The 25,836-nt window shown below is 44.0% G+C and overlaps 1 protein-coding gene across 1 annotated transcript in view; it reads right to left on the bottom strand.

The window, feature by feature from the left end:
• The window catches only part of LOC110530434 (PH domain leucine-rich repeat-containing protein phosphatase 1), a 78,717-nt gene extending 53,875 nt beyond the window's left edge, over positions 1 to 24,842 (bottom strand). The window contains exon 1 of the mRNA XM_021613493.2: positions 22,907 to 24,842. Coding sequence (XP_021469168.2) covers positions 22,907 to 24,515 — 1,609 coding nt within the window. The 5' untranslated portion in view covers positions 24,516 to 24,842. The remainder of the gene's footprint in view (positions 1 to 22,906) is intronic.
• Between the last annotated feature and the right edge of the window lie 994 nt (positions 24,843 to 25,836).

Raw genomic sequence — 25,836 nt, 5'->3', positions numbered from 1 at the left:
GCTGCCCATGTCCCTTACTGTTGAGGATGTGGTTGTTACTGACAAGAAGCACATGGCTGAGTTCTTTAATCACCACTTCATTAAGTCAGGATTCCCATTTTGCTCAGCCATACCTCCTTGCCCGTCCAACATTTCCTCATCTACCATCCCTCATAATGCGACTAGCCCCGATGCTCCTCCCTCCTTTTCCCCATATATATATATATATATCGTAAAAATAAATAAATAAATAAATAAATAATATATATATATATATATATATATATTTTTAAAGTTATGTCGATGATTGTATTTTCACGACGGTCTTCAGCCATAACCGTCTGTTACCCACATACAGGGTCTGTGCCAGCCCTACTCTAGATGTCGCAGTGAGACCTTCCGAACCCGAGTGACCAGAGGACAGGAGAGGAGAAGAGGAGTGAATGAATGAATGTGATTGTAATGCTTTTGAACATTCCCTGGCACCACGTGCTTCTGGTGGCTTGCGCTCTCTTCTTCTCTCACCTTGCCTTCTTTCCTTGTTTTGTTTTGTTTAAAATTTAATGAGGCCTGGTTGAAACGGCTGAACGGCAGGCAAAGAGGGAGGGAGGCTGAGGCAACTGCAGGCATGGCATCCGGGGTGTTCTGGCTCAGCGCCCTGTCACATGCTGGGGCCATGTGAATGCAGTGGCACTGACAGAGGGAGGGAGGGGGGAAGGAGGGAGAGCGAGTGAGAGTGATATAAAGAAAATAACCAAAGAGGGGAAGTCTAACCAGAGGGGAACAGGCAGAGAGAGAGAGAATGAAAGAGTGGTAAAGAGAGAAAGAGCTACACAGAGGAGAGAACTAGTGTGAGGGAGGTGGAGGAAGAGTGTGAAATAATGATTGAAAGAGCTACACAGAGAGATCTTCAGATCGAGAACAACATGGAAGAGAGAGACAACCAGAGAGGAAGGGGAAGCTAGAGAGAGGAAGAGAGAGGGATCTCCTCAGCCGGCCAGCGCAGTGGGTGACAGCTCCTCCTTTCCCATGGCCTGGGTCATTATAAGAGACCACAGCTGAGAACAATTAAGCCTGCAGCGCTGTAATGATTAAGTCTGGCTGCACACTGGGCTTGGCCCTATCCCTGGGACTCCACTGTGGAGAGATGAGAGGGGAGGCAGACGGGCCATCAGGGACCACTGGCCCTTTAACTTCGAAATGCTTCAGCAGCACAACAAAGAGCTGTCCTTTCTCAGTACCAAACGAATGACCAGAGCTAAGACCACGAACAGTGTAGAACCATGTGTGCAGAGCCGTACTGGTACAAAACCACTGCCAGGGCACAGCTGAACTGGTATGCAACCACTAGCAGTATTAGGGATGGGCACGTTTATTTGAATATTAGAATATCCGAAAGGATATTAGTATTTGATTACTTAGGAGAGTATTATTAGATTTTTTTTTAAAGAACAGTTTTAAGACAGTCTTTATGAGTGCACCCCATAAAAAAGACGCACTGGTTGCCTACACACTTTTCACACCTGTAGTTTGTTGTTTTTGTCAGTCAATTTCAAATACCCATCCCTAGGCAGTATGTTTATTTTTTTTCACCTACGGTACAGGTAACCTGTGTATTCAACAAACTTTGCTGCAGTGTCATGTGGGACAACACCACACATTCTAGTTTGATCCTACTTCCTGGTGGTACCAGTGCTACCAAAGGCATTTTAAATGAGGTCAGTTGGTATCAGCCACTACGTTTACACAGGCAGCACAATTCTGGTCTTTTGCCCAATTATTAGCAAAGAGTTGATCTGATTGGTCAAAAGACCAACTAGTGGGAAAAAAAATCTGAATGGACTGCCTGTGTAAACTTAGCCTTAGTTTGTGTAAACTTAGCCTCCCACCAGCGAGACAGACGTTTATAAACTTTACATAACTCCACCCAAACACACCTTATTTATCTTTGTCTGGACCACACCAACATAGTTGTTGTAACCGTTTACATTCCGACCACAGCCATTTTATCTGTCCAAAACCCATGCCAAACCTCCATAAGGTAAAGTGGCTAACTAGCCAAACAACATTTTCCCAGATGACAGCTAGGCCTAATGAATGACAACATCCAATTGATGTTCATCTAATGAATATGTAATGATCTCACTGGAGACTTGAGGCTGCTGTTGATCAAAGCTGGGGAGAGAGGGAAGAGTGAGCCCCTGCTGACCTGAACCTAATCCCCCCTGCATGGGCCTGAGGAGCTCAGGGGACTAGGTCTGGGGAGAGGGAGGAGGACTGAGGAGGAGGCTGAAAGAGCAGACGGGTTGGGGATAGGGAGGACTGGGGCGAAGGATGAAAGAGGGGACTGGGGCTGGGGAGAGGGAGAATGACTGGGGAGGAGGCTGGAATAGGGAACTGGGGAGAGAGAGGAGGACTGGGGTGGAGACTGAAAGAGGGGACTGGGGCTGGGCAGGGGGGAGGAGGACTGAGGAGGCTTGAATAGGGAACTGGGAAGAGGGAGGAGGACTGGGGAGGAGGCTGAAAGAAGGGACTGGGGCGAGGGAAGAGGACTGGGAAGAAGGCTGAAAGAGGGGAATGGGGAGAGGGAGGACTGGAGAGGAAGCTGAAAGAGAAGACTGGGGCTGGGGAGATAAAGGAGGACTGGAAAGGAGGAGGGGACGGGAGGAAAGGTAAAGGGGGATACCTAGTCATTGGCGCCCGGAGAACAATGGGTTAACTGGCTTGCTCAGAGGCAGAACGACAGATTTTTACCTTGTCAGATTTTACCTTTCGGTTACTGGCCCAAAGCACCTACCCCCCAGGCTACCTGCCGCCCCGGGATGTGATGGAGAACAGGGGAGGGGGGGATTTGGTGGAGCGGAGGGGGGGAACGGGCCAGAAGAGAAAGGGGGACTGAGGCTTTCGAGGGCTGACCTGACTTTGGGGAGCCCCTTCACTGCCCTGTTAGCCCCACTCCCTCAATTTCCTCCAAAGCCAGTTTGACAGAGCTGAAAAGGCTGGCCATTCCCATATGGTGTATAGGAACCCACCCACTTCAGGCCCCCCTCCAGTCCCCCACTCACTCCCTCGACATGCGAAAGCTGGCAGGCTAGACAGGAATGACATATAATCATGACATTCTTTAGCCCAGATTTAGCTGCTTACCACAAAGCAGTGTTCACTTCAAAAACAATGTCTCTTCTCTCTTATACACTACCCCTTCCTCGCTTTCATTGTTTGGTTAGCGATGTAAACTGTGTGGTGCTCATGTGATTGCAGAGTTTGCAAAGCAAATGGCCACTGGATTGATGCAAATAATCATGATATCCTTCTGCCAGGCTACTTTGTAGTTAAAATATTTAATTGACAAAGTTTTTGGGAAAGCCTTTTATCTCTACCAGAAGACGATTATCATTAGGAAATTCGCTAACGGCTACACAAAGTGTAGAGATACCCATGGGTGTCTGCGAGCAGGAGTTGTGGCAAGGCGAGTCTTCACTTTTGCACAGATATGGGAAATACATTTGGAAATTAAAATACACTACATGGCCACAAGTATGTGGACACCTGCTCGTTGAACAGGTGTGCGGTGTTTCCTCCAACACATTGGTGCGGTTAGCTTCCGGGTTAAGCGGGCGTTGTGTCAAGAAGCAGTCTGGCTTGGCTGGGTTGTGTTTCGGAGGACGCACGGCTCTTGACCTTTGCCTCTCCTGAGTCCATACGAGAGTTGCAGCGATGGGACAGGACAAGGGTTGCAAAGGGTTAACCATTTATCTGTACATAGAATTGTATTTGGGATTCTAATCTTTACAGGAAAATGCCACAGGCACTATCTGATGTGCGGAGATGTTTCACTGCAGCTAATGTAGATGGAAAAGCTGTGTACATTTGCAAATACTGCGCTAAATCATATGTGAAGAATGCACCAAAGATACAGAATCATCTGGCAAAGTGCATAAAGTTCCCTCAGAGCTCACAACAAGCAACCTCTGACAAAAGTCCCTCTACTTCTATTCCAGGTGAAAATGATGAACCAGATACCTTATCGATAGCAACAGCTCATGGTCTTTCTGGAATCAGAAGTTTATTTTGACACCATGGAGGAACGTAGTCAGAGAAATGCTGACGAACGTCTTGCTCGAGCTGTGTATGCAACTGGTTCATCTCTGATGCTCACAGACATTGTGTATTGGAAGAGATTTCTGAATGTTCTTCGCCCGGCATACACCCTTCCAACCAGACATGCTTTATCTACTCATTTGCTGAATGCAGAGTTTAGAGTTCAAGTGAAGGTCTCGCAGACGAGTAGGTAAACCAATACTACCCTCCGTATTATTGGCCAACATGCAATCAATGGAAAACAAACTGGACAATCTACAATTAAGACTATCCTACCAACGGGACATTAAACACTATAATATCTTATGTTTCACCGAGACGTGGTTAAACGAAGACACGGATGATATAGAGCTGGCTGGCTTCTCCGTGCATCGGCAGGACACAGCAGCTACGTCTTGTAAGACTAGGGGCGGGGGTGGGGGGGGGGGGGGGTCTGTTTGTCAATAACTGCTGGTGCGCAATGTGTAAAATTAAAGAAGTCTCAAGGTATTGCTCGCCTGAGGTAGAATACCTCATGATTAACTGTAGACCACACTATCAACCAAGAGTTCTCATCTATATTATTTGTAGCCATCTATTTACCACAACAAACCGATGCTGGCACTAAGACCACACTCAACGATCTATATAAGGCCATAAGCTAACAAGAAAATGCTCATCCAGAAGCGGCACTCCTAGTGGCTGGGGACTTTAATGCAGGCCAACTTAAATCCGTTTTACCTCATTTCTACCAGCATGTCACACGTGCAACCAGAGGAGAGAGAGGAAAAAAAGGACAAAAAAAAACCTCTAAGCCACTTTTACTACACACACAGAGACACATACAAAGCCATTTGGCAAATCTGACCATAATTCTATCCTCCTGATTCCGGCTTACAAGCAAAAAATAAAGCAGTGACTCGCTCAATATGGAAGTGGTAAGATGACACGGATGCTATGCTACAGGGCTATTTTGCTAGCACAGGCTGGAATATGTTCCGGGATTCATCCAAAGGCATTGGGGAGTATACCACCTGTCACCAGCCTCATCAATAAGTGCATCGACAACATCGTCCCCACAGTGACCGTACGTACATTCCCCAACCAGAAGCCATGGATTAAAGGCAACAGCCGCACCGAGCTAAAGGCTAGAGCTACCGATTTCAATGAGCGGGACACAAATCCAGACGATTATAAGAAATCTCGCTATGCCCTCAGACGAACCATCAAACAGGCAAAGCGTCAATATAGGATTAAGATTGAATCCTACTACACCGGCTCTGACGCTCCTCGAACGTGGCAGGACTTGAAAACTATTACGGACTACAAAGGGAAACCCAGCTTCGAGCTGTCCAGTGATGCGAGTCTACCAGACGAGTTAAATACCTTTTTATGCTTGCTTCGAGGCAAGCAACACTGAAGCATGCATGAGAGTACCAGCTGTTCCGGACGACTGATAACGCTCTCCATAGCCAATGTGAGGAAGACCTTTAAACAGGTCAACTTTCACAAAGCTGCGGGGCCAGAAGGATTTCCAGGACGTGTACTCAAAGCATGCGCGGACCAACATGTTTCAAACAGACCACCACAGTCCGTGCGCCCAAGAAAGCAAAGGTAACCTGCCCAAATGGTTACTGCCCGTAGCGCTCACATTGGTAGCCATGAAGTGCTTTGAAAGGCTGGTCATGGCTCACAACACCATCATGCTGGAGACCCTAGACCCACTCAAATTCACATATTGCCCCAACAGGTCCACAGATGACCCAATATGAAATCACACTGCCCATTCCCACCTGGACAAAAGGAACACCTTCATGAGAATGCTGTTTATTGACTACAGCTCAGCATTCAACACCATAGTACGCACAAAGCTCATGACTAAGCTAAGGACCCTGGGACTAAACACCTCCCTCTGCAACTAGATCCTGGATTTCCTGACAGGTCGCCCCCACGTGGTAAGGGTAGGCAACAACACATCTGTTCCTCACCACAATACGCTGATCCTCAACACTGGGACCCCTCAGGGGTGTGTGCTTAGTCTCCTCCTGTATTCCCTCTTCACCGACGACTGCGTAGCCAAGCATGACTCCATCATTAAGTTTGCCGACGACACAATGTTGGTAGTCCTGATCACCGACAATGATGAGACAGCCTATAGGGAGGTCAGAGACCTGGCAGTGTGGTGCCAGGACAACAACCTCTTACTCAATGTGAGCAAGACAAAGGAGCTGATCGTAGACTATAGAAACATTTTTTTAAATTTTTTTGTGTGTGTATACAGTACCAGTCAAAAGTTTGGATATACAGTATATAATCATTCCAGGGTTTTTCTTTATATTTACTATTTTTTACATTGTAGAATAACATTGAAGACATCGAAACTATGAAATAACACATAGATTCAGGAAGTAACCAAACAAGTGTTAAACAAATCAAAAATATATTTGAGATTCTTCAAAGTAGCCACCCTTTGCCTTGATGACAGTGTCGTGTCTTTGCTATGGATTAAGTGATATATGACATGCTTTTTTATCAAATCAATTCTCTGTAATTAATATTACCTGATTAAATTAAACATGTAATTAACTAGGAAGTCGGACACCACGTTAGAATGTTTATAGAGCGGTTGTCTTTCGAATAAACTCTAAAAGTCCTGTAAATCTTTCATATCAAGAGCAGTCAATTATAATAGCAGTCAATTATCAATCGTCACCTTATTCAGTCTCATCTGAACAACGTAACATTCTTGGTTATCTTTACTAGAGGTCGACCGATTTATGATTTTTCAACGCCGATACCGATTATTGGAGGACCAAATAAAACCAATACCGATTAATCTGACAATTTTTTTACATTTATTTATTTATAAGTAATAATGACAATTACAACACTGAATGAACACGTTTATTTTAACTTAATATAATACATCAATAAACTCAATTTAGCCTCAAATACAGTGCCTTGCGAAAGTATTCGGCCCCCTTGAACTTTGCGACCTTTTGCCACATTTCAGGCTTCAAACATAAAGATATAAAACTGTATTTTTTTGTGAAGAATCAACAACAAGTGGGACACAATCATGAAGTGGAACGACATTTATTGGATATTTCAAACTTTTTTAACAAATCAAAAACTGAAAAATTGGGCGTGCAAAATTATTCAGCCCCCTTAAGTTAATACTTTGTAGCGCCACCTTTTGCTGCGACTACAGCTGTAAGTCGCTTGGGTTACGTCTCTATCAGTTTTGCACATCGAGAGACTGACATTTTTTCCCATTCCTCCTTGCAAAACAGCTCGAGCTCAGTGAGGTTGGATGGAGAGCATTTGTGAACAGCAGTTTTCAGTTCTTTCCACAGATTCTCGATTGGATTCAGGTCTGGACATTGACTTGGCCATTCTAACACCTGGATATGTTTATTTTTGAACCATTCCATTGTAGATTTTGCTTTATGTTTTGGATCATTGTCTTGTTGGAAGACAAATCTCCGTCCAAGTCTCAGGTCTTTTGCAGACTCCATCAGGTTTTCTTCCAGAATGGTCCTGTATTTGGCTCCATCCATCTTCCCATCAATTTTAACCATCTTCCCTGTCCCTGCTGAAAAAAAGCAGGCCCAAACCATGATGCTGCCACCACCATGTTTGACAGTGGGGATGGTGTGTTCAGCTGTGTTGCTTTTACGCCAAACATAACGTTTTGCATTGTTGCCAAAAAGTTCCATTTTGGTTTCATCTGACCAGAGCACCTTCTTCCACATGTTTGGTGTGTCTCCCAGGTGGCTTGTGGCAAACTTTAAACAACACTTTTTATGGATATCTTTAAGAAATGGCTTTCTTATGCCACTCTTCCATAAAGGCCAGATTTGTGCAATATACGACTGATTGTTGTCCTATGGACAGAGTCTCCCACCTCAGCTGTAGATCTCTGCAGTTCATCCAGTGATCATGGGCCTCTTGGCTGCATCTCTGATCAGTCTTCTCCTTGTATGAGCTGAAAGTTTAGAGGGATGGCCAGGTCTTGGTAGATTTGCAGTGGTCTGATACTCCTTCCATTTCAATATTATCGCTTGCACAGTGCTCCTTGGGATGTTTAAAGCTTTGGAAATCTTTTTGTATCCAAATCCGGCTTTAAACTTCTTCACAGCAGTATCTCGGACCTGCCTGGTGTGTTCCTTGTTCTTCATGATGCTCTCTGCGCTTTTGACGGACCTCTGAGACTATCACAGTGCAGGTGTATTTATACGGAGACTTGATTACACACAGGTGGATTGTATTTATCATCATTAGTCATTTAGGTCAACATTGGATCATTCAGAGATCCTCACTGAACTTCTGGAGAGAGTTTGCTGCACTGAAAGTAAAGGGGCTGAATAATTTTGCACGCCCAATTTTTCAGTTTTTGATTTGATAAAAAAGTTTGAAATATCCAAAAAATGTCGTTCCACTTTATGATTGTGTCCCACTTGTTGTTGATTCTTCACAAAAAATACAGTTTTATATCTTTATGTTTGAAGCCTGAAATGTGGCAAAAGGTCGCAAAGTTCAAGGGGGCCGAATACTTTCGCAAGGCACTGTAAATAATGAAAAATGTTCAATTTGGTTTAAATAATGCAAAAACAGTGTTGGAGAAGAAAGTAAAAGTGAAATATGTGCCATGTAAGAAAGCTAATGTTTAAGTTCCTTGCTCAGAACATGAGAACATATTAAAGCTGGTGGTTCCTTTTAACATGAGTCTTCAATATTCCCAGGTAAGAAGTTTTAGGTTGTAGTTATTATTATAGGACTATTTCTCTCTATACCATTTGTATTTCATATACCTTTGACTATTGGATGTTCTTATAGGCACTTTAGTATTGCCAGTGTAACAGTAACAGTATAGCTTCCATCCCTCTCCTCGCCCCTACCTGGGCTCGACCAGGAACACATCGACAACAGCCACCCTCGAAGCATCGTTACCCATCACTCCACAATAGCCGCGGCCCTTGCTGAGCAAGGGGAACAACTACTTCAAGGTCTCAGAGCGAGTGACGTCACTGATTGAAACGCTATTAGCGTGCACCCACTAACTAGCTAGCCATTTCACATCGGTTACACCAGCCTAATCTCGGGAGTTAATAGGCTTGTAGTCATAAACAGCTCAATTCTTTAAGCACAGCAAAGAGCTGCTGGCAATCGCACGAAAGTGCTGTTTGAATGAATGCTTACGAGCCTGCTGCTGCCTACCACCGCTCAGTCAGAATGCTCTATCAAATCATACACTTAATTATAACATAATAACACACAGAAATATGAGCCCGAGGTCATTAATATGGTGAAATCCGGAAACTATCATTTTGAAAACAAAACGTTTATTCTTTCAGTGAAATACCGTTCCGTATTTTATCTAACAGGTGGCATCCATAAGTCTAAATATTCCTGTTACATTGCACAACCTTCAATGTTATGTCATAATTACGTACAATTCTGGCAAATTCTGGCAAGTTCGCAACGAGCCAGGCGGCCCAAACTGTTGCATATACCCTGACTCTTCGTGCAATGAACGCAAGAGAAGTGATACAATTTCCCTAGTTTAATATTGCCTGCTAACCTGGATTTCTTTTAACTAAAAATGCAGGTTTAAAAAAATATACTTCTGTGTATTGGTTTTAAGAAATGCATTGATGTTTATGGTTAGGTACATTCGTGCAACGATTGTGCTTTTTTTCACAAATGCGCTTTTGTTAAATAATCCCCCGTTTGGCGAAGTTGGCTGTCTTTGTTAGGAAGAAATAGTCTTCACGCAGTTCGCAATGAGCCAGGCGGCCCAAACTGCTGCATATAACCCTGACTCTGTGAAAGACAAGTGAAATAGAAATTCAGCAGGAAATATTAACTAAATATGCAGGTTTAAAAATATATACTTGTGTATTTATTTTAAGAAAGGAGTTTATGTTTATGGTTAGGTACACATCGGTTTTGACTTCTAGCTGCCATATATTTTCCCACTGTGCTGTAATGTTCCACAAAAGTTCTGAATCTTACTATTCTCTTAGTTTCTACAGATTGTAAATTAAAGATTTGTTTTTTTGCTAAGAGTATTATTACATTATTGCTCAATTTGGCTGACTTTTCAGATCACCCAGCAGTGCTATTTGCAGAGTTAGCTCCAATGTTGCAATTTTTCAGCCATTCCTGAACCTGCGACCCAAAACAAGCTACATATGGGCAGTAACAAAACAAGTGATCTAATGATTCTGTGTCTTCACAGCAAAATCTGCAGAGCTGGGATGGTTGTACCCCCCCCATATATATTACATTCTATTAGTTGAAAGAATTGTGTATAGTTTAAGTTGAATCCGGTGTTCCGTTTTGTGTATTAGTTCTTAAACCATGTGCCATGGAGTCGGTACATCGAAAATCTCCCAAATATTTTTCCCCTGTCATTTGTTGGGTCCTTAAATTAAACTGGTATACTTTTTATATTTTACACAATTTTATTTAGCCAATTTTGGTCTTCAATGCAGGGTCAACAAGTCCCTTACCGTTTCCCATTTCCACTTGCCTCCATTTTGCAGTAATGCTGCAATCAGTTGGTTGTAATTTTGGATAGAGCTGGCATTTCAATATATTTTTGTTAAATGCATGTGTGACAACTCCACCAGTCCTAATTATAATAATTATAATTTACAAAGATTTTCCTTTTTCCCCCTAATATTTGTTCTGTCTTTTCTGGTGGATTAAACTGAAATTGCAAGCAGCTTTCTATGGCTTTTGTATATTTTTTTTTTTGGTGCGTTATTTTGGAGATTATTTCATTTTGAAATAACCGAAAGTGAGAGGTTGTAATCTGAATGAAGTGGAAAAGGCCTTTCTTGAACGCGGGGTGAGCAATTCTTACTAATCTGCTAGAGAACCTTTTCTATTTAGTTATACACTGCTCAAAAAAATAAAGGGAACACTTAAACAACACAATGTAACTCCAAGTCAATCACACTTCTGTGAAATCAAACTGTCCACTTAGGAAGCAACACTGATTGACAATAAATGTCACATGCTGTTGTGCAAATGGAATAGACAACAGGTGGAAATTATAGGCAATTAGCAAGACACCCCCAATAAAGGAGTGGTTCTGCAGGTGGTGACCACAGACCACTTCTGGCTGATGTTTTGGTCACTTTTGAATGCTGGCGGTGCTTTCACTCTAGTGGTAGCATGAGACGGAGTCTACAACCCACACAAGTGGATCAGGTAGTGCAGCTCATCCATGATGGCACATCAATGCGAGCTGTGGCAAGAAGGTTTGCTGTGTCTGTCAGCGTAGTGTCCAGAGCATGGAGGCGCTACCAGGAGACAGGCCAGTACATCAGGAGACGTGGAGGAGGCCGTAGGAGGGCAACAACCCAGCAGCAGGACCACTACCTCCGCCTTTGTGCAAGGAGGAGCAGGAGGCGCACTGCCAGAGCCCTGCAAAATGACCTCCAGCAGGCCACAAATGTGCATGTGTCTGCTCAAACGGTCAGAAACAGACTCCATGAGGGTGGTATGAGGGCCCGACGTCCACAGGTGGGGGTTGTGCTTACAGCCCAAAACGGTGCAGGACGTTTGGCATTTGCCAGAGAACACCAAGATTGGCAAATTCACCACTGGCGCCCTGTGCTCTTCACAGATGAAAGAAAGGTTCACACTGAGCACATGTGACAGACGTGACAGTCTGGAGACGCCGTGGAGAACGTTCTGCTGCCTGCAACATCCTCCAGCATGACCGGTTTGGCGGTGGGTCAGTCATGGTGTGGGGTGGCATTTCTTTCATTTCTTTTCCTCCATGTGCTCGCCAGAGGTAGCCTGACTGCCATTAGGTACCGAGATGAGATCCTCAGACCCCTTGTGAGACCATATGCTGGTGCGGTTGGCCCTGGGTTCCTCCTAATGCAAGACAATGCTAGACCTCATGTGGCTGGAGTGTGTCAGCAGTTCCTGCAAGAGGAAGGCATTGATGCTATGGACTGGCCCGCCCGTTCCCCAGACCTGAATCCAATTGAGCACATCTGGGACATCATGTCTCGCTCCATCCACCAACGCCACGTTGCACCACAGACTGACCTCATCAGAAGCATGCCCAGGTGTTGTAGGGAGGTCATACAGGCACGTGGAGGCCACACACACTACTGAGCCTCATTTTGACTTGTTTTAAGGACATTACATCAAAGTTGGATCAGCCTGTAGTGTGGTTTTCCGCTTTCATTTTGAGTGTGACTCCAAATCCAGACCTCCATGGGTTGATACATTTGATTTCCATTGATCATTTTTGTGTGATTTTGTTGTCAGCACATTCAACTATGTAAAGAAAAAAGTATTTAATAAGATTATTTCATTTATTCAGATCTAGGATGTGTTATTTTAGTGTTCCCTTTATTCTTTTGAGCAGTGTAGTTTTTGTATTTAGTGAGACATCCAATGCTTTAATATTTAATCACTTCTGACCGCCGAAATCATATTCAAAATATAAATAAGCCTGTTTCATTTAGTCTGGCTTGCCATTCCAAATAAAGTGGAATATTTTTTGCTCATACAATTGAAAAAGTCATTAGGTGTTGGCAGGGCCATAAGTAAATAGGTCAACTGGGTTATGACTAAAGAATTCATCAGGGGGACTTTCCCACAAATTAACAGGTGTTGTCCTTTCCATGGTAGCAAAATCTTATCTAATTTGGCTAACTTTCTATAAACATGTATTATAGTGAGAATTTATTCCACTTCAACGTCCACTTCACCGTCTGACCATTTTATTGGTAAACTACACAGTAATGTAAACATTAAATTTTTTAGAGATCCAATTTGTAATATGGAATTACAATTTAGCATTATTTGGTTATAATCCAGAGAGGTTTGAAAACTATTTCTAGATCCTCTGAGGCTGTGCAGAGATCCAAATTGTGCATTTAAAGAACATGAACCGTAAGAGTACAATGTACCCTTGATATTATTGTTGATTCTAATTTTAATAGCTAACATTTCATTGGCCATAATAAATAGATATGCCAATAGTGGACAACCATGTTTTACTCCTGACAATTTAACACTTTTGAGAATTAGACATTATTTACCATTTTACACCTAGGGTTACAAAACATAACTTAAACCCACTGTATAAGAGATTCTCCTAAATTAAAATAGTCCAAACATTTATATATAAATTCCAGTTGTACTTTATCAAAGGCATTTCCAAAAATCCGCTATGAATACCAGGCCTGGTTTCCCAGACGTCAAATCAAAATGCTTACTTACAAGCCCTTAACCAACAATGCAGTTTAAGAAATAGAGTTAAGAAAATATTTACTAAATGAACTAAAGTAAATTGTTTTAATAAAATCAAAAAGTAACAAAATTACATAACAATAATGAGGCAATATACAGGTTGCACTATCAGCAATATTAAAGCTGATGTTCCCTTTTTTTTTTTAAGTAGATGCGTGCGCACACACCACACACAGTCACTCACTCACAGGGGGGCATTCCTGTGACGTTTCACAAGGTTGCAGGAAAATACGAATCACTGATGCATTTTATTCATGTCTTATGATTAACTTTGGCACATTAATGAATTTTCAATACATTTAGTTGATTTCTTTGAATATTGTTGAATTCCATTGTAATGTCTGGATTCCGTGATTCTGTCCATGTTCTCTGCAAGGCAGATTTTATAGGGCCCTACCACACGCCTTTCTCATAGGGTAGCTGAGAGGAGAGGGGAGGGGAGTATACTTATAATAAAGCAGCAACAGTAACATCACTGTCCTTGTCCACAAGACTAGACCGATATGATGTTGAGATACAAGATTCATTATGGGGCTCAGAGAGAAACAAAGTGAAATAGGGATAGAGGGGGGTGGGGGGGGTGAGAGAAGCTTGAGCTGACATTACCCTAAATTACAAACTCCCTGTTTATGAGACATTGAGTGAGAAAGAACAAGGCACAACAACCCATCTCAGACCCCCCTATGGTGGAATGGCAACAAACGGAGTTGATCAGGGCCAGGGATGAGGGTGGCAGAGAGAGAGAGGGGGACGATGGACAGTTGGGGGTGGAGGGAGAATAAGAATGCTGGTCTTGTTAGGGAGAGAAAGATATGGAGAGATAAATGCTATCTGTCAGATGGTCTGAGGGAGGAGGAGATGTGAGAAACGATAGCGAGAGGAGAGCGATGAGGACAGATTGAGGGAAAAAATTGAGAGAGCTAGAGATGGAGGGAAGGGGAGAGAGGGAGGTCGGCCGAGAGAGGGATCTACTGTATATTAGAATGAAAACAGAAATACTCCTATGGCTCTGCAGGCTGACACCCCTATCCTAAAAGCATCTCACCACACACACCCTCCCTACCCCCACACACCTCTTATGCAATAGTGAGTTTCTTCCATGAGGAGACAACACATTCTTTAAGTTCCCCCTTACCCTTTTCCTCCTCTCCTTGGCTGCACACACAACACATTCGATTCAAGCCATGGAACGTGCAATATCCGATTAGAAAATGACATGACTCACCAATGGACTGTTTACGAGCACACCATTAGCTGCCAGCCAGGAGAGGAGATGAGGGTAGACAACCACCATTAGGGGACTTGTTTTCACTATTGGTTGGCATTCATTTTGAAGCAACTTTCCATCTCCTTGACTACTAGAGAAACCTTGAGGACCTTGAATCTGATCAAGGTAAATCCCATTTAGGCATGACACTATCAAAATAATTACATTCAATTGACCTCAGATTGCGCCTAGAGACAATGCACTGGAATTATAATTTTAATTGAGTTAAATTCCCTAACTACTACTGCATTCATCAAATATGGAGAGCTTCTAAAATTGTTGCCAAGAAGACCAGTGAGCTCATTTCATGACAGACTGACCAGGTGAATCCAGGTGAAACCTATGATCCCTTATTCATGTCACCTGTTTGAGTTTGAAGAACTGTAATGCTGGTGGGTTTTTCACGCTCAACCTTTTCCCATGTTTATCAAGAATGGTCCACTACCCAAAGGACATGCAGCTAACTTGGCAACTGTGGGAAGTATTGCCGTCAACATGGGCCAGCATCTCTGTGGAAGGCTTTCGACACGTTGTATAGTCCCTGCACCAACTAATTGAGGCTGTTCTGAGGACAAAGGGGGGTGCAACTCAATATTAGGAAGGTGTTCCTAATGCTATGACCACTCAGAGTACATACAAAAAAGTGCCAGAAAGTGTTCTTCTGCCATTATGTCAAATATTTGGAGAAGATTGATGTGCAAATGTGGGACCAATCTGGGGTGTGGAGTGAGAGACAAGAGGCTAAGTCAACTATGTGCTTAATGGCTGTCATCAGGACTGCTTCAGAGAACTTCAAGCTTCAATAATCCTTTAAACCCCTAGCTAGCTGCAGAGTTCTGAGTCACTACATCACCACCATATTCCTGCTCACTATCCAGCTATGTAACAATGGGGCAACCAGACGTGACATTATATATTGTATTTTATTTAAATGTGTGTGGACTGTGGACAACCTATTTATCTCCTGAAAGCATCCACTCTCCTTTCTCACTGTGTTTTGTGTGTGTACAGGACCGCTTGGATTAGGATGCTAGATATCTCCGTTGTCATAAATTCCGCATGAGCAATGTATTCCCATGCTGCACCTGTCCGTCACGCCAAAGTACACCTCATGACACATGGTGCCTCAAACACGTGTGACGCAGTAACATTGCAAAACCTTACCAAACTGAAGGAAGGGAAAAACTCAACTCTGTCCTCTCTTACCTGACTGTTTAGCTCACCTGTTGTAACCTACTCTCTGACGTGGAGACAGTAAAGCCGTAGCCTAAAAGTATGATAAGCATGACAAGCAATGTATTGAGTGACACAGTAGTTATTTTGAATAGGTCTACCCAACAACATAATAACAGTGAACCTGTTCACTCATGACTGCGTGACCATGCACACCTCCAACTCAATCATCAAGTTTGCAGACGACACGACAGTGGCGGTCTTGATTCCCAACAACGATGAGACAGGCTGTATCACAGCCTGGTACGGCAACTGCACTGCCCTCAACCGCAAGGCTCTCCAGAAGGTAGTGCGATGTGCACAATGCATCACCGGGGGCAACTACCTGCCACCTACCACCTACAGCACCCGATGTCACAGGAAGGCCAAAAAGATCATCAAGGACATCAACCACCCGAGCCACGGCTTGTTCACCCCGCTATCATCCAGAAGGCGAGGTCAATACAGGTGGATCAAAGCTGGGACCAAGAGACTGAAAAACAGCTTCTATCTCAAGGCCATCAGACTGTTAAACAACCATCACTAACATAGAGGCTGCTGCCAACATACAGACTCAAATCTCTGGCCACTTAAATAAATGGATTTAATAAATGTATCACTAGTCACTTTAAATAATGCCACTTTAATAATGTTTACATATGAGATGAGTAATGTAGGATATGTATATACTGTACTCTATACCATCTACTGCATCTTAACCATGCCATCCGGCCATCGCTCATCCATATATTTATATGTACATATTCTTATTCCATCACCTTACATCGTGTGTGTATAAGGTAATAATTGTGAAGTTGTTAGATTAGTTGTTAGATATTACTGCACCGTCGGACTAGAAGCACAAGCATTTCGCTACACTCGCATTAACATCTGCTAACCATGTGTTTGTGACCAATAACATTTGATTTGATCCTCAATTAAAATAACAGAGCAATGCTCACTGTCAACTAAGCTCATATTTGGACTCATTGAGCTAAAACACTGCAGTTTGTGGAAGTAATAAGTTTGACAGACTGAAAGAAATCTTAGAAAATCGAGACTGGGCCGCTGGGTGTAAATTAAGTCCTAACTGGTCCTAAATGTGGGATGTTTGCTAAACGAAGCTAGTTAGTAGGCTAATGACAGCAAATACTTCAGGATTGGTATAAAGCACTCTGGCTCTCACACACACACCTCTGAGTATGTTAGTGGGGAAACAGTGGCATCTGCCTGGCATGGGAGAGCTTCATTAGGATATTCTCCTGGGAAGACTCTGGGCTGATCCTATTTCAGCGTATCCACAGAGGGACACTGAAATCCCTGAGCTAGGAGCTGATCCTAGTTCAGTGTTGGTCCCATATTTCATGAGCTGAAATAAAAAATCCCAGAATGGTTCCAATCGCACAAAACCCTTCTTTCTCACAAATTTTGTGTACAAATTGGTTTACATCCCCGTTAGTGAGCATTTCTCCTTTGCCAAGATAATCCATCCACCTGACAGGTGTGGCATATCGAGAAACTGATTAAACAGCATGATCATTGCACAGGTGCACTTTGTGCTGGGGACAATAGAAGGCCAATCTAAAATGTGCAGTTTTGTCACACAACACAATGCCACAGATGTCTCAAGTTGAGGGAGTGTGCAATTGGCATGTTGACTGCAGGAATGTCCACCAGAGCTGCCGCCAGAGAATTAAAATGAATTTGTAACGGGCAGTTGGCAGACAGTATGTATGGCGTCGTGTGGGCGAGCGGTTTGCTGATGTCAACGTTGTGAACAGTTTTCCATGGTGGAGGTGGGGTTATGGTATGGGCAGGCATAAGTTATGGACAATGAACACAATTGCATTTTATTGATGGCAATTTGAATGCACAGAAATACCGTGATGAGACCCTGAGGCCCATTGTTTCAGCATGGTAATGCACGGCCCCATATCCCAAGGATCTCTACACAATTCCCTGAAGCTGAAAATGTCCCAGTTGTTTCATGGCCTGCATACTCAAGACACCCATTGAGCATGTTAGGGATGCTTTGGATAGACATGTACGACAGCGAGACCTTGTCACAATATCTCTATGCATTCAAATTGCCATCGATAAAATGCAATTGTGTTCAGGCAACAAACAACACCCTGATCAACTCTATGTGAAGGAGATGTGTCGCGCTGCATAAGGCAAATGGTGGCCACACCAGATACTGACTGGTTTTCTGATCCAAGCCCAAGGTATCTGTGACCAATAGATGCATATCTGTATTCCCTGTCATGTGAAATCCATAGATTAGGGTAGGGCGATATGGCCAAAATATAATATCACTATTTATTTATTTTTATGATCGTATGGCGTATTTGACATTTAATACTTGCTTTATGAGTAGTGTGTGACCCTAGGGTGGCCACACATACATTCTAAGTGATTTCAAATGGGTCTTTCTCCATTCAGATTGTTTTTTTACAACTGAAGTTGACTTCAACCCCAAATAATTTTCAGCATTTTCATCAATTTCTGCATTTCCTGGACTCATTTGAGATCATTTCCACGTAGGGCTGCACAATATGGGCAAGCAATCATTTGATTTGACATGCGATTTAGAGCATACACTTGGGTGAACTGTTGGAATTATGGAAATAGAATGATTATTCTAATTCTATAGTTAGAATATAATAGTGGGCACTTTTTAATCCAGTGTTGTTTGACATGATAGCAAATGACAATGCCAGGGAGGAGTTATTGTGACAGGGTAGGAACCAAAGTGTTTCCTAGGGGACCCTATAATCTTTGGCTACATTGAATGTTCTCTTAGCGCCTTCATTTAGCTGACGTAGTTATGCTTCGCATATTCCTCTTTCATTTTGAAGATCCTGTTACACAAACATGCTGATTTGGGTCTACACCATCACTGGTATTATCAGGCTGTATAGCTAATTACGTTTGCTCTGCTCTGACTCAGAACATTTATTAGCCAGCTAACTAGCATTAGCGGCGAACAATATTTAGGTTCAACATGCTAAGAAATGTCAAACTAGTTGTTTACAGATGTAAGAAACACAAACAAAGTAATTATAGAACGCTAGTGGATTTTTATTAAGAAGCAAAGCGAACAGCATTTTTGTCATCGACATTTTTGCATGTGCTGCATTGACCATGTAGACTAGACAAGTGTCTCGTGGTCGAGGAACAACAAATGCGCTCCTTGAGTGACAGGGCGAGTGGCTAGGTCTGTGTGGAAAGCGGTATGGAGAGAGATGACTCAAGTAGCGAAGAAACTATAAAAATGTACGTTACACACGTTAATGAAAGTAAAGTAAAAACCCAAATCAGTCTGCGCTTCAATACCGGTATATTGTAAAATGGGGTGTACCACTCAGCCCTAGATTAGGGCCTAATTTATTTATTTCAATTGACTGATTTCCTTATATGAACTGTAACTCAGTAAAATATTTTAAATTGTTTCTTGTTGTGTTTATATTTTTGTTCAGTGTAGTATCTTCGTAGCGCAGATCCATTTTTCAACCCCTCGGCAATCTCGCTGTATTTGCTAGCCTTTCAGGCCTATTCCTCCAACAGATATATTTCACAACAGGTGTTGTTGAATGTACAAACATGAGACTGTTGTGCTACAGGCCTAAAGAGCCATTAATGCAGAACTACAGAGATTAGATTGTGAGGCCTCTAACAGGAAGTCCAGTAGACTCCACTCACACACCACACCCCCTCTTATCTTCACCATCTGAGAGGAACGGTCACTCAGTTGAATATGTGACAGGAGCAGTATGGTGAGGTAGTATCCCCCTCCAACCCCGTAACCCCTCCCTTCTCCCCTTTCACTTCCTCCCCAGTAGACATGCCTGACATTCTAGAGGAGCCAGTGTACATTCCTCACATGCCTCCACCATATCAGAGAGGGGGCGTGGTGGGAGTGCCTCACACAAGGGCATATGGGCGGTTTGGTTTTAACTTCCTTGTTGAATGCTGTTGCTGCTGTGTGACAGACAGGGACCTGCGTGTTGGGCAGTGAACCAAGGGGGTGAGAAGAGGGTCAGACAGGGCCTGAGGAGGCCCGAGGAGGGCTCAGGTGACCAGAGTTAAGCCGGCTCATGTGGGACAGGGAGAGTACATGGAAAGGAGACCGGGAGAGGACAGGGAGGGAGGTTTTAGATGTCTGGTCCGGCCCCTGGAGGTGGAGGATCAAAGCTACCGTACTGTAATGGCTGTCACTGCTGGTTGGTTGACTGGCTGTCTTGACTGCACATGTATGCCACACTGGTAGGCTGCAGGTCGATTGTTAACCACAAATATCACACACACACTATGACACAAACCACACACTCACACTCATTCAGCCTATCATATAAAACCATCTAAATGAACTAGTATCCACTCAAGCCACTGTGGCCCTTTGAAACAGACAAAATAATTATGGGCCTGGCACATGTGACCGTGAATGGGACAGCAACAACCACGTGGCCATTTTCAGTTTCACATCGACCTCTGCAACAATAGGCTCCCTCAGTCAGAGCAGGACAGGCGTTTGGAGAGAGTGTGTTTTGGCCTCTGCTCACGTGCAGTACCAGGTTCCTAAATGAAAAAGCTCACCTTCACATTACCAAGACCTTCATGACCCTGGAGAACATTGTAGAAACGTCTCTCTCCCCCCAGCTAAAGCAGAAGCGGTGGTGGTGGGGTATCAGCAGTGGAAGAGTGAATGGAAAGAGCTTCCTGCTCTCTGATGGAGCTGAGGCTGAGGCACACAAACCCAGCTTGGAAGGCAGTTAGTGTGACAGTCCAGAAGACAGGGTGCCTGGAGGACAGGGCCTGTGCAGCATCTAAATGACCACAAATCACTGAATTCTTCCACATAGCTGGGGTTTTACGCTCCCCCCCTCCCATCCCTTTCTCAACCCATCCATCCCCCTATCCCGCAGTCTCTCCCTCCCTCCATCCACCCACCCACCCACCCACGCATTCAAGCCTTTCATTACGATGATAATGGGCCAAAAGCCGGAACAGGGCCCATGTCTGGGTGCCATAAGTTCAGCGCTGGCTTTGTGGCCATGTCATGCGTGTCCATGGGAGCGGAGCGTGCTGCCATGGTTCAACAAAGACGGAAGGAGAGGAGGGAAAAAAACAACAACACTAAAAATCCTACTGCCTTCAGCAGGGCAACTTTGACCAAAGCGTAACTCTCAAACAACCTTATGCCAGGATACACACAGTCAGGCCTGGTCTGCAAGCCTGGACACCATAGGGGACAGGTGTTCAAAATGTGTGTGAGCTATACACACTATGGTGATATTGGATAGGCAGTTATTGTGTGGTATAAATATTCAGTTCCCACTTACCTTGCCAATACTTGTGCCCAGGAGCCTCATCTCTGCCCATCTATACCCTCCTGCATTAAGTATGGACTGTTATACTCACTCACCTTGCCTGTCAAAGTTCACAGCTAATGACAACAGGAAGGAGTGGGTCTGTAATTCCACCTGCATGGCATTATTACAGAGGAAATTTAAATGTTTCTACCAATGGTGTATATACACACTGGATTTATGATATGTAATGGCCAATGTAACACTTTGATGCCACTGGTCAGCCATATTGGCATTCCCCAGAAAAAGCAGTCCTCCACAGGAATGAATGGAATTTCAATTAAATATTTCAAGGAATTTATGTTTAGCTCACAATATGATTTAAAAGTATGTATTAAGGACTCTAACAGAATAAATGTGGCAAAAATGAATGTAGACATGAATAAATGCATTTATTCAGCTTCCAAAATATGTTTTACAATAGTGGGGGAGTGCCAAGGGGGAGGCATGGAAGTGTTTGGTTAATGATCTATCCCTTAGGCAAGGGTTGTCATGATTTACTGTTATTACAATGATATGGCATATATACCATGTAGGCTAATGCCATTCCCCCAATACAAATAGAGTTGGTAGGCTTAGGAATGGCATGTAGGGTGGTCTACACCAATACAAATAGAGTTGGTAGGCTTGGAAATGGCATGTAGGGTGGTCTACACCAATACAAATAGAGTTGGTAGGCTTGGGAATGGCATGTAGGGTGGTCTACACCAATACAAATAGAGTTGGTAGGCTTGGGAATGGCATGTAGGGTGGTCTACACCAATACAAATAGAGTTGGTAGGCTTAGGAATGGCATGTAGGCTAATGCCATTCCCCCAATACAAATAGAGTTGGTAGGCTTAGGAATGGCATGTAGGCTAATGCCATTCCCCCAATACAAATAGAGTTGGTAGGCTTCGGAATGGCATGTAGGGTGTTCTACACCAATACAAATAGAGTTGGTAGGCTTAGGAATGGCATGTAGGCTAATGCCATTCCCCCAATACAAATAGAGTTGGTAGGCTTAGGAATGGCATGTAGGCTAATGACATTCCCCCAATACAAATAGAGTTGGTAGGCTTAGGAATGGCATGTAGGGTGGTCTACACCAATACAAATAGAGTTGGTAGGCTTAGGAATGGCATGTTGGGTGGTCTACACCAATACAAATAGAGTTGGTAGGCTTGGGAATGGCATGTAGGGTGGTCTACACCAATACAAATAGAGTTGGTAGGCTTAGGAATGGCATGTAGGGTGGTCTACACCAATACCAATAGAGTTGGTAGGCTTAGGAATGGCATGTAGGGTGGTCTACACCAATACAAATAGAGTTGGTAGGCTTGGGAATGGCATGTAGGGTGGTCTACACCAATACAAATAGAGTTGCTAGGCTTGGGAATGGCATGTTGGGTGGTCTACACCAATACAAATAGAGTTGGTAGGCTTGGGAATGGCATGTAGGGTGGTTTACACCAATACAAAAGTGTAGGAGAAACAGTTAACCTCAAACGCATTTCCATTCAACCACCAAATGGCGCAAAACGTACATATGCATGATATAGCAAATCGCGCACAATGGTAAACAAGATACATTGTTTATCATTCTTACCAACTTCAAGAGTAGCTTGGGCCCATTCATCTATCTGACAGTATGTCAACATCAGGTCTGTTGTAATAACATTCAAACATATTGCACACCTCAACAGTAATGTAACAAGTGTCTTTTTACCTGCGTAAAACCGTAACAGGGAGCCGATCTCGGTGTTCATCCCTTCCTCCTGCACGCGCCACGGATCCTTAAATCCCAGTTTAAAGAGAAAGTCATTCTGGATCTGGAGAGGCCTCTCGTCTTGCCCGAGCCTCCTGACAGCGTCACCGTGGAGCTGAACGTAAAGTGTGGGACTCGTGTCACCTGCTGCTTCTCTATCCTCATCAGCCTCTGCCGAACCTGTTTTCAAAGCACGCTGGCGATTGTCAGGGTCTTGGATGTCGGGCCTATGACCTGTGGAACAGGCTCGGGACAATGAGCTACCGCTACTACTGGGTGGCAGCCTGCTTAGGCCGAGTCTGTTACCTGCTCCCGTATCCTCTGTCAAGTCGTTTAAATGCCCACCGTTGCTAAACGTGTAGTTGGCAGGGACTGTGTTGCCATTCGGGAGAATAGGGTCAATGCTTGTGGTAGGACAGTCGAGCTCCAGTTCGTCTGAGGAGCTGCCATAGGTGTCGTGGCCCTCCGTGGCGCTGTCAAAACTAGGGCTCAGGATGGATGCGTCTGTGCCCAGGATCATGTCGTCGCTGAGGGAGTCCCGGTGCTCACTGAGCCGAGCCCCCGAGATGCTGAGGTCATCGAATGCGCTGCTGCTCTCCACGTCCGAACCAGAATTGAGCCCGTAGTTGTCCACTCCGTTCAGCCGCTGTTCTGGATCATCCTCGTTTGGAGTATCCAGGTTAGAATTCGAATTTTGATCCGACAACGAGTGAGTTATATTATCTTTTGAATCTGAGTCCGGACTCAAAAGTTTTTCATCCTGTTGCTTTTGCAACTCATCGGCGTTCTCCATAAGCAGTAATCTCAACCGGTCACTTGCCTTGTCTGATAGGCCTCCCCTGAGTTCTGGGGATCCCGAATGGTTGCACTTAATATTAACGTTACCGTCTTCAATAAGTTTGCACTGACTGTCATATAGATACTTCACGTTACAGTTTCCGTTTTGATCCGTCTTTAGGTTGTCTTTACAAAATATACGCAATACAGAGCTCGACTTACTGAGTTTGCTCATACGGAGCGCCATGTCGCCAGCGGTGGTATCGATCGTGCACAGCACCGGCCTAGGATATGACGGCGAGGTGAGTTTGTCGTGGACATGTATGGATCCCCTGTGAAGATCCACTCGCACCCACTCTCTATCTGAAGGCTGCAGTTGCATGTTCTGCCGATGCCTCAGCAACGTCTTCCTATCCAGACTCCGAGTATGCAGAGACGCAGAGGAGAGGGTCGAGTTCATCTTGGCGCCGCAGGCGGCAGTGACAGCCGATGTGGTTGCAGCGGAGAGGTTCCTCTTCAGCCTCCTCCGTCTCAACAGGAGCGAGCTGGAGTTACTGGATAAACTCCGGCCATTCGTAGATGTGCTTCCATTACTTTTAATCGAAGCACTAGAACCCACTGCAGCCTGAGAGGGATTGTTCCCATTTCTAATATCTAAACGAGAGGCCGTCAAATGTACACCACCATCATCCGCTGGCGTCCACTGGGCGACAGACAGTCCGCTAGGCTTCTTAAACTTAGTTGCAGTTCTATCTGCCAAGCCTTCGTCAACGACAGCCCGCGCACTTTCCATTTTACCAAATGAAAAGTACACTAGATATCTGTGCGTACGTGGCTTAACATCAGCCTTCTACATTAAAAAAGCGCGACAATAGGAACACAATACAACAAATGTCCGCCGGTTGGGTGGTGTACTTATCCCACTATTCATTCCCTTCTTTGCCTCCGCGCTCCAGTTGGAATCTCCCCTGCGTTCCCGAAAACATTTCAGAGGAAATCCGCTAAAAACAGGTCGGACTCGAAGTGAGAGATCGGTACAAGGGCGGAGACGTGACTGTGTCTCATTTAGACCAAAATACTATGGCAGAATATGAAATTAATGTCGGCCGACCTCTTACGCAAATACTGTACGATACATATTCATGAGGTGACAAGATGTGAGAACAACCTTGTATTGCCTTGTGGGAAATGTATTTCAATGTAAGGACATCTACAATCTTTCATGTTGAAATACCTAAAGTAAAAACTACATTTCCCAAATAAAGGGCATACCCACAGCAGATAGAAGGGGGCAAGGTTCAGAATGATGTAAATAGATATGTAACACAGAAATACAACTCCCTGTTATTTGGTAGAGAGCCTTATCAGTTCTATGCACATAGAAACATTTCTATATGGAACGACCTTTACGCACCGCCCACGTTTTATGCTCTGCCCCTTCTGAGGAATATCCCTCTCGTTGCCTAGTTTTGATAAGTGGGATTCAACCTTCTGACTACGCAGGCAAATTACTGTACCTGTGAAATATGCTTGATGCGACTGACAGATTTAAAACCATTCTAAATCAAAATGGGAGACAGAACATGTTTTTCCCCCACAGCATTGATATTAAATACCCCACTTATTTGTCAGCTGTTTTAAGCCAATCTATTGTATGATATGTGCGTGCTTGCATTAAATAGCATGGGGAAATAAAGTTCGAGTCTACTCGACCAGTAACGACGAGGGTGAAATAACTTGAGTGGAGCACCAATCTCATCAGGACGCCATTTCACAAGGCCACGCTGACTGGCCGACTTTCTGTCCTCAGTGATATTCTATTGTCCTCTTCCACCACCTAGTGGTGTTCCAGCTCTAATTAGTGACAACCCTGGTCATGGGGACAGACGGGTGTGCAGGTTTTTGCGCCATCCCAGTACTAGAACTCTCATTATATTGATGTCATTGAATTTCTCATTTAGCACACTGTACAGTCGACAGTGTCTAATGGTAATCCATAACCCATCCCCACTGTAAGTAGGCTAGTGTTAAAACTAGGCTAATAAAAAAATCTAACAGTTGCACTTGATTTCAGCATTTGGCTCCTATAAAGGGCATAGGCCGTTGAAAAATGT

The sequence above is a fragment of the Oncorhynchus mykiss genome, chromosome 8 (genome assembly GCF_013265735.2).
Source record: "Oncorhynchus mykiss isolate Arlee chromosome 8, USDA_OmykA_1.1, whole genome shotgun sequence".
NCBI lineage: Eukaryota > Metazoa > Chordata > Actinopteri > Salmoniformes > Salmonidae > Oncorhynchus > Oncorhynchus mykiss.
The sequence above is the reverse complement of the archived record's forward strand: the minus strand, read 5'-3'. Positions and strand labels throughout refer to the sequence as shown.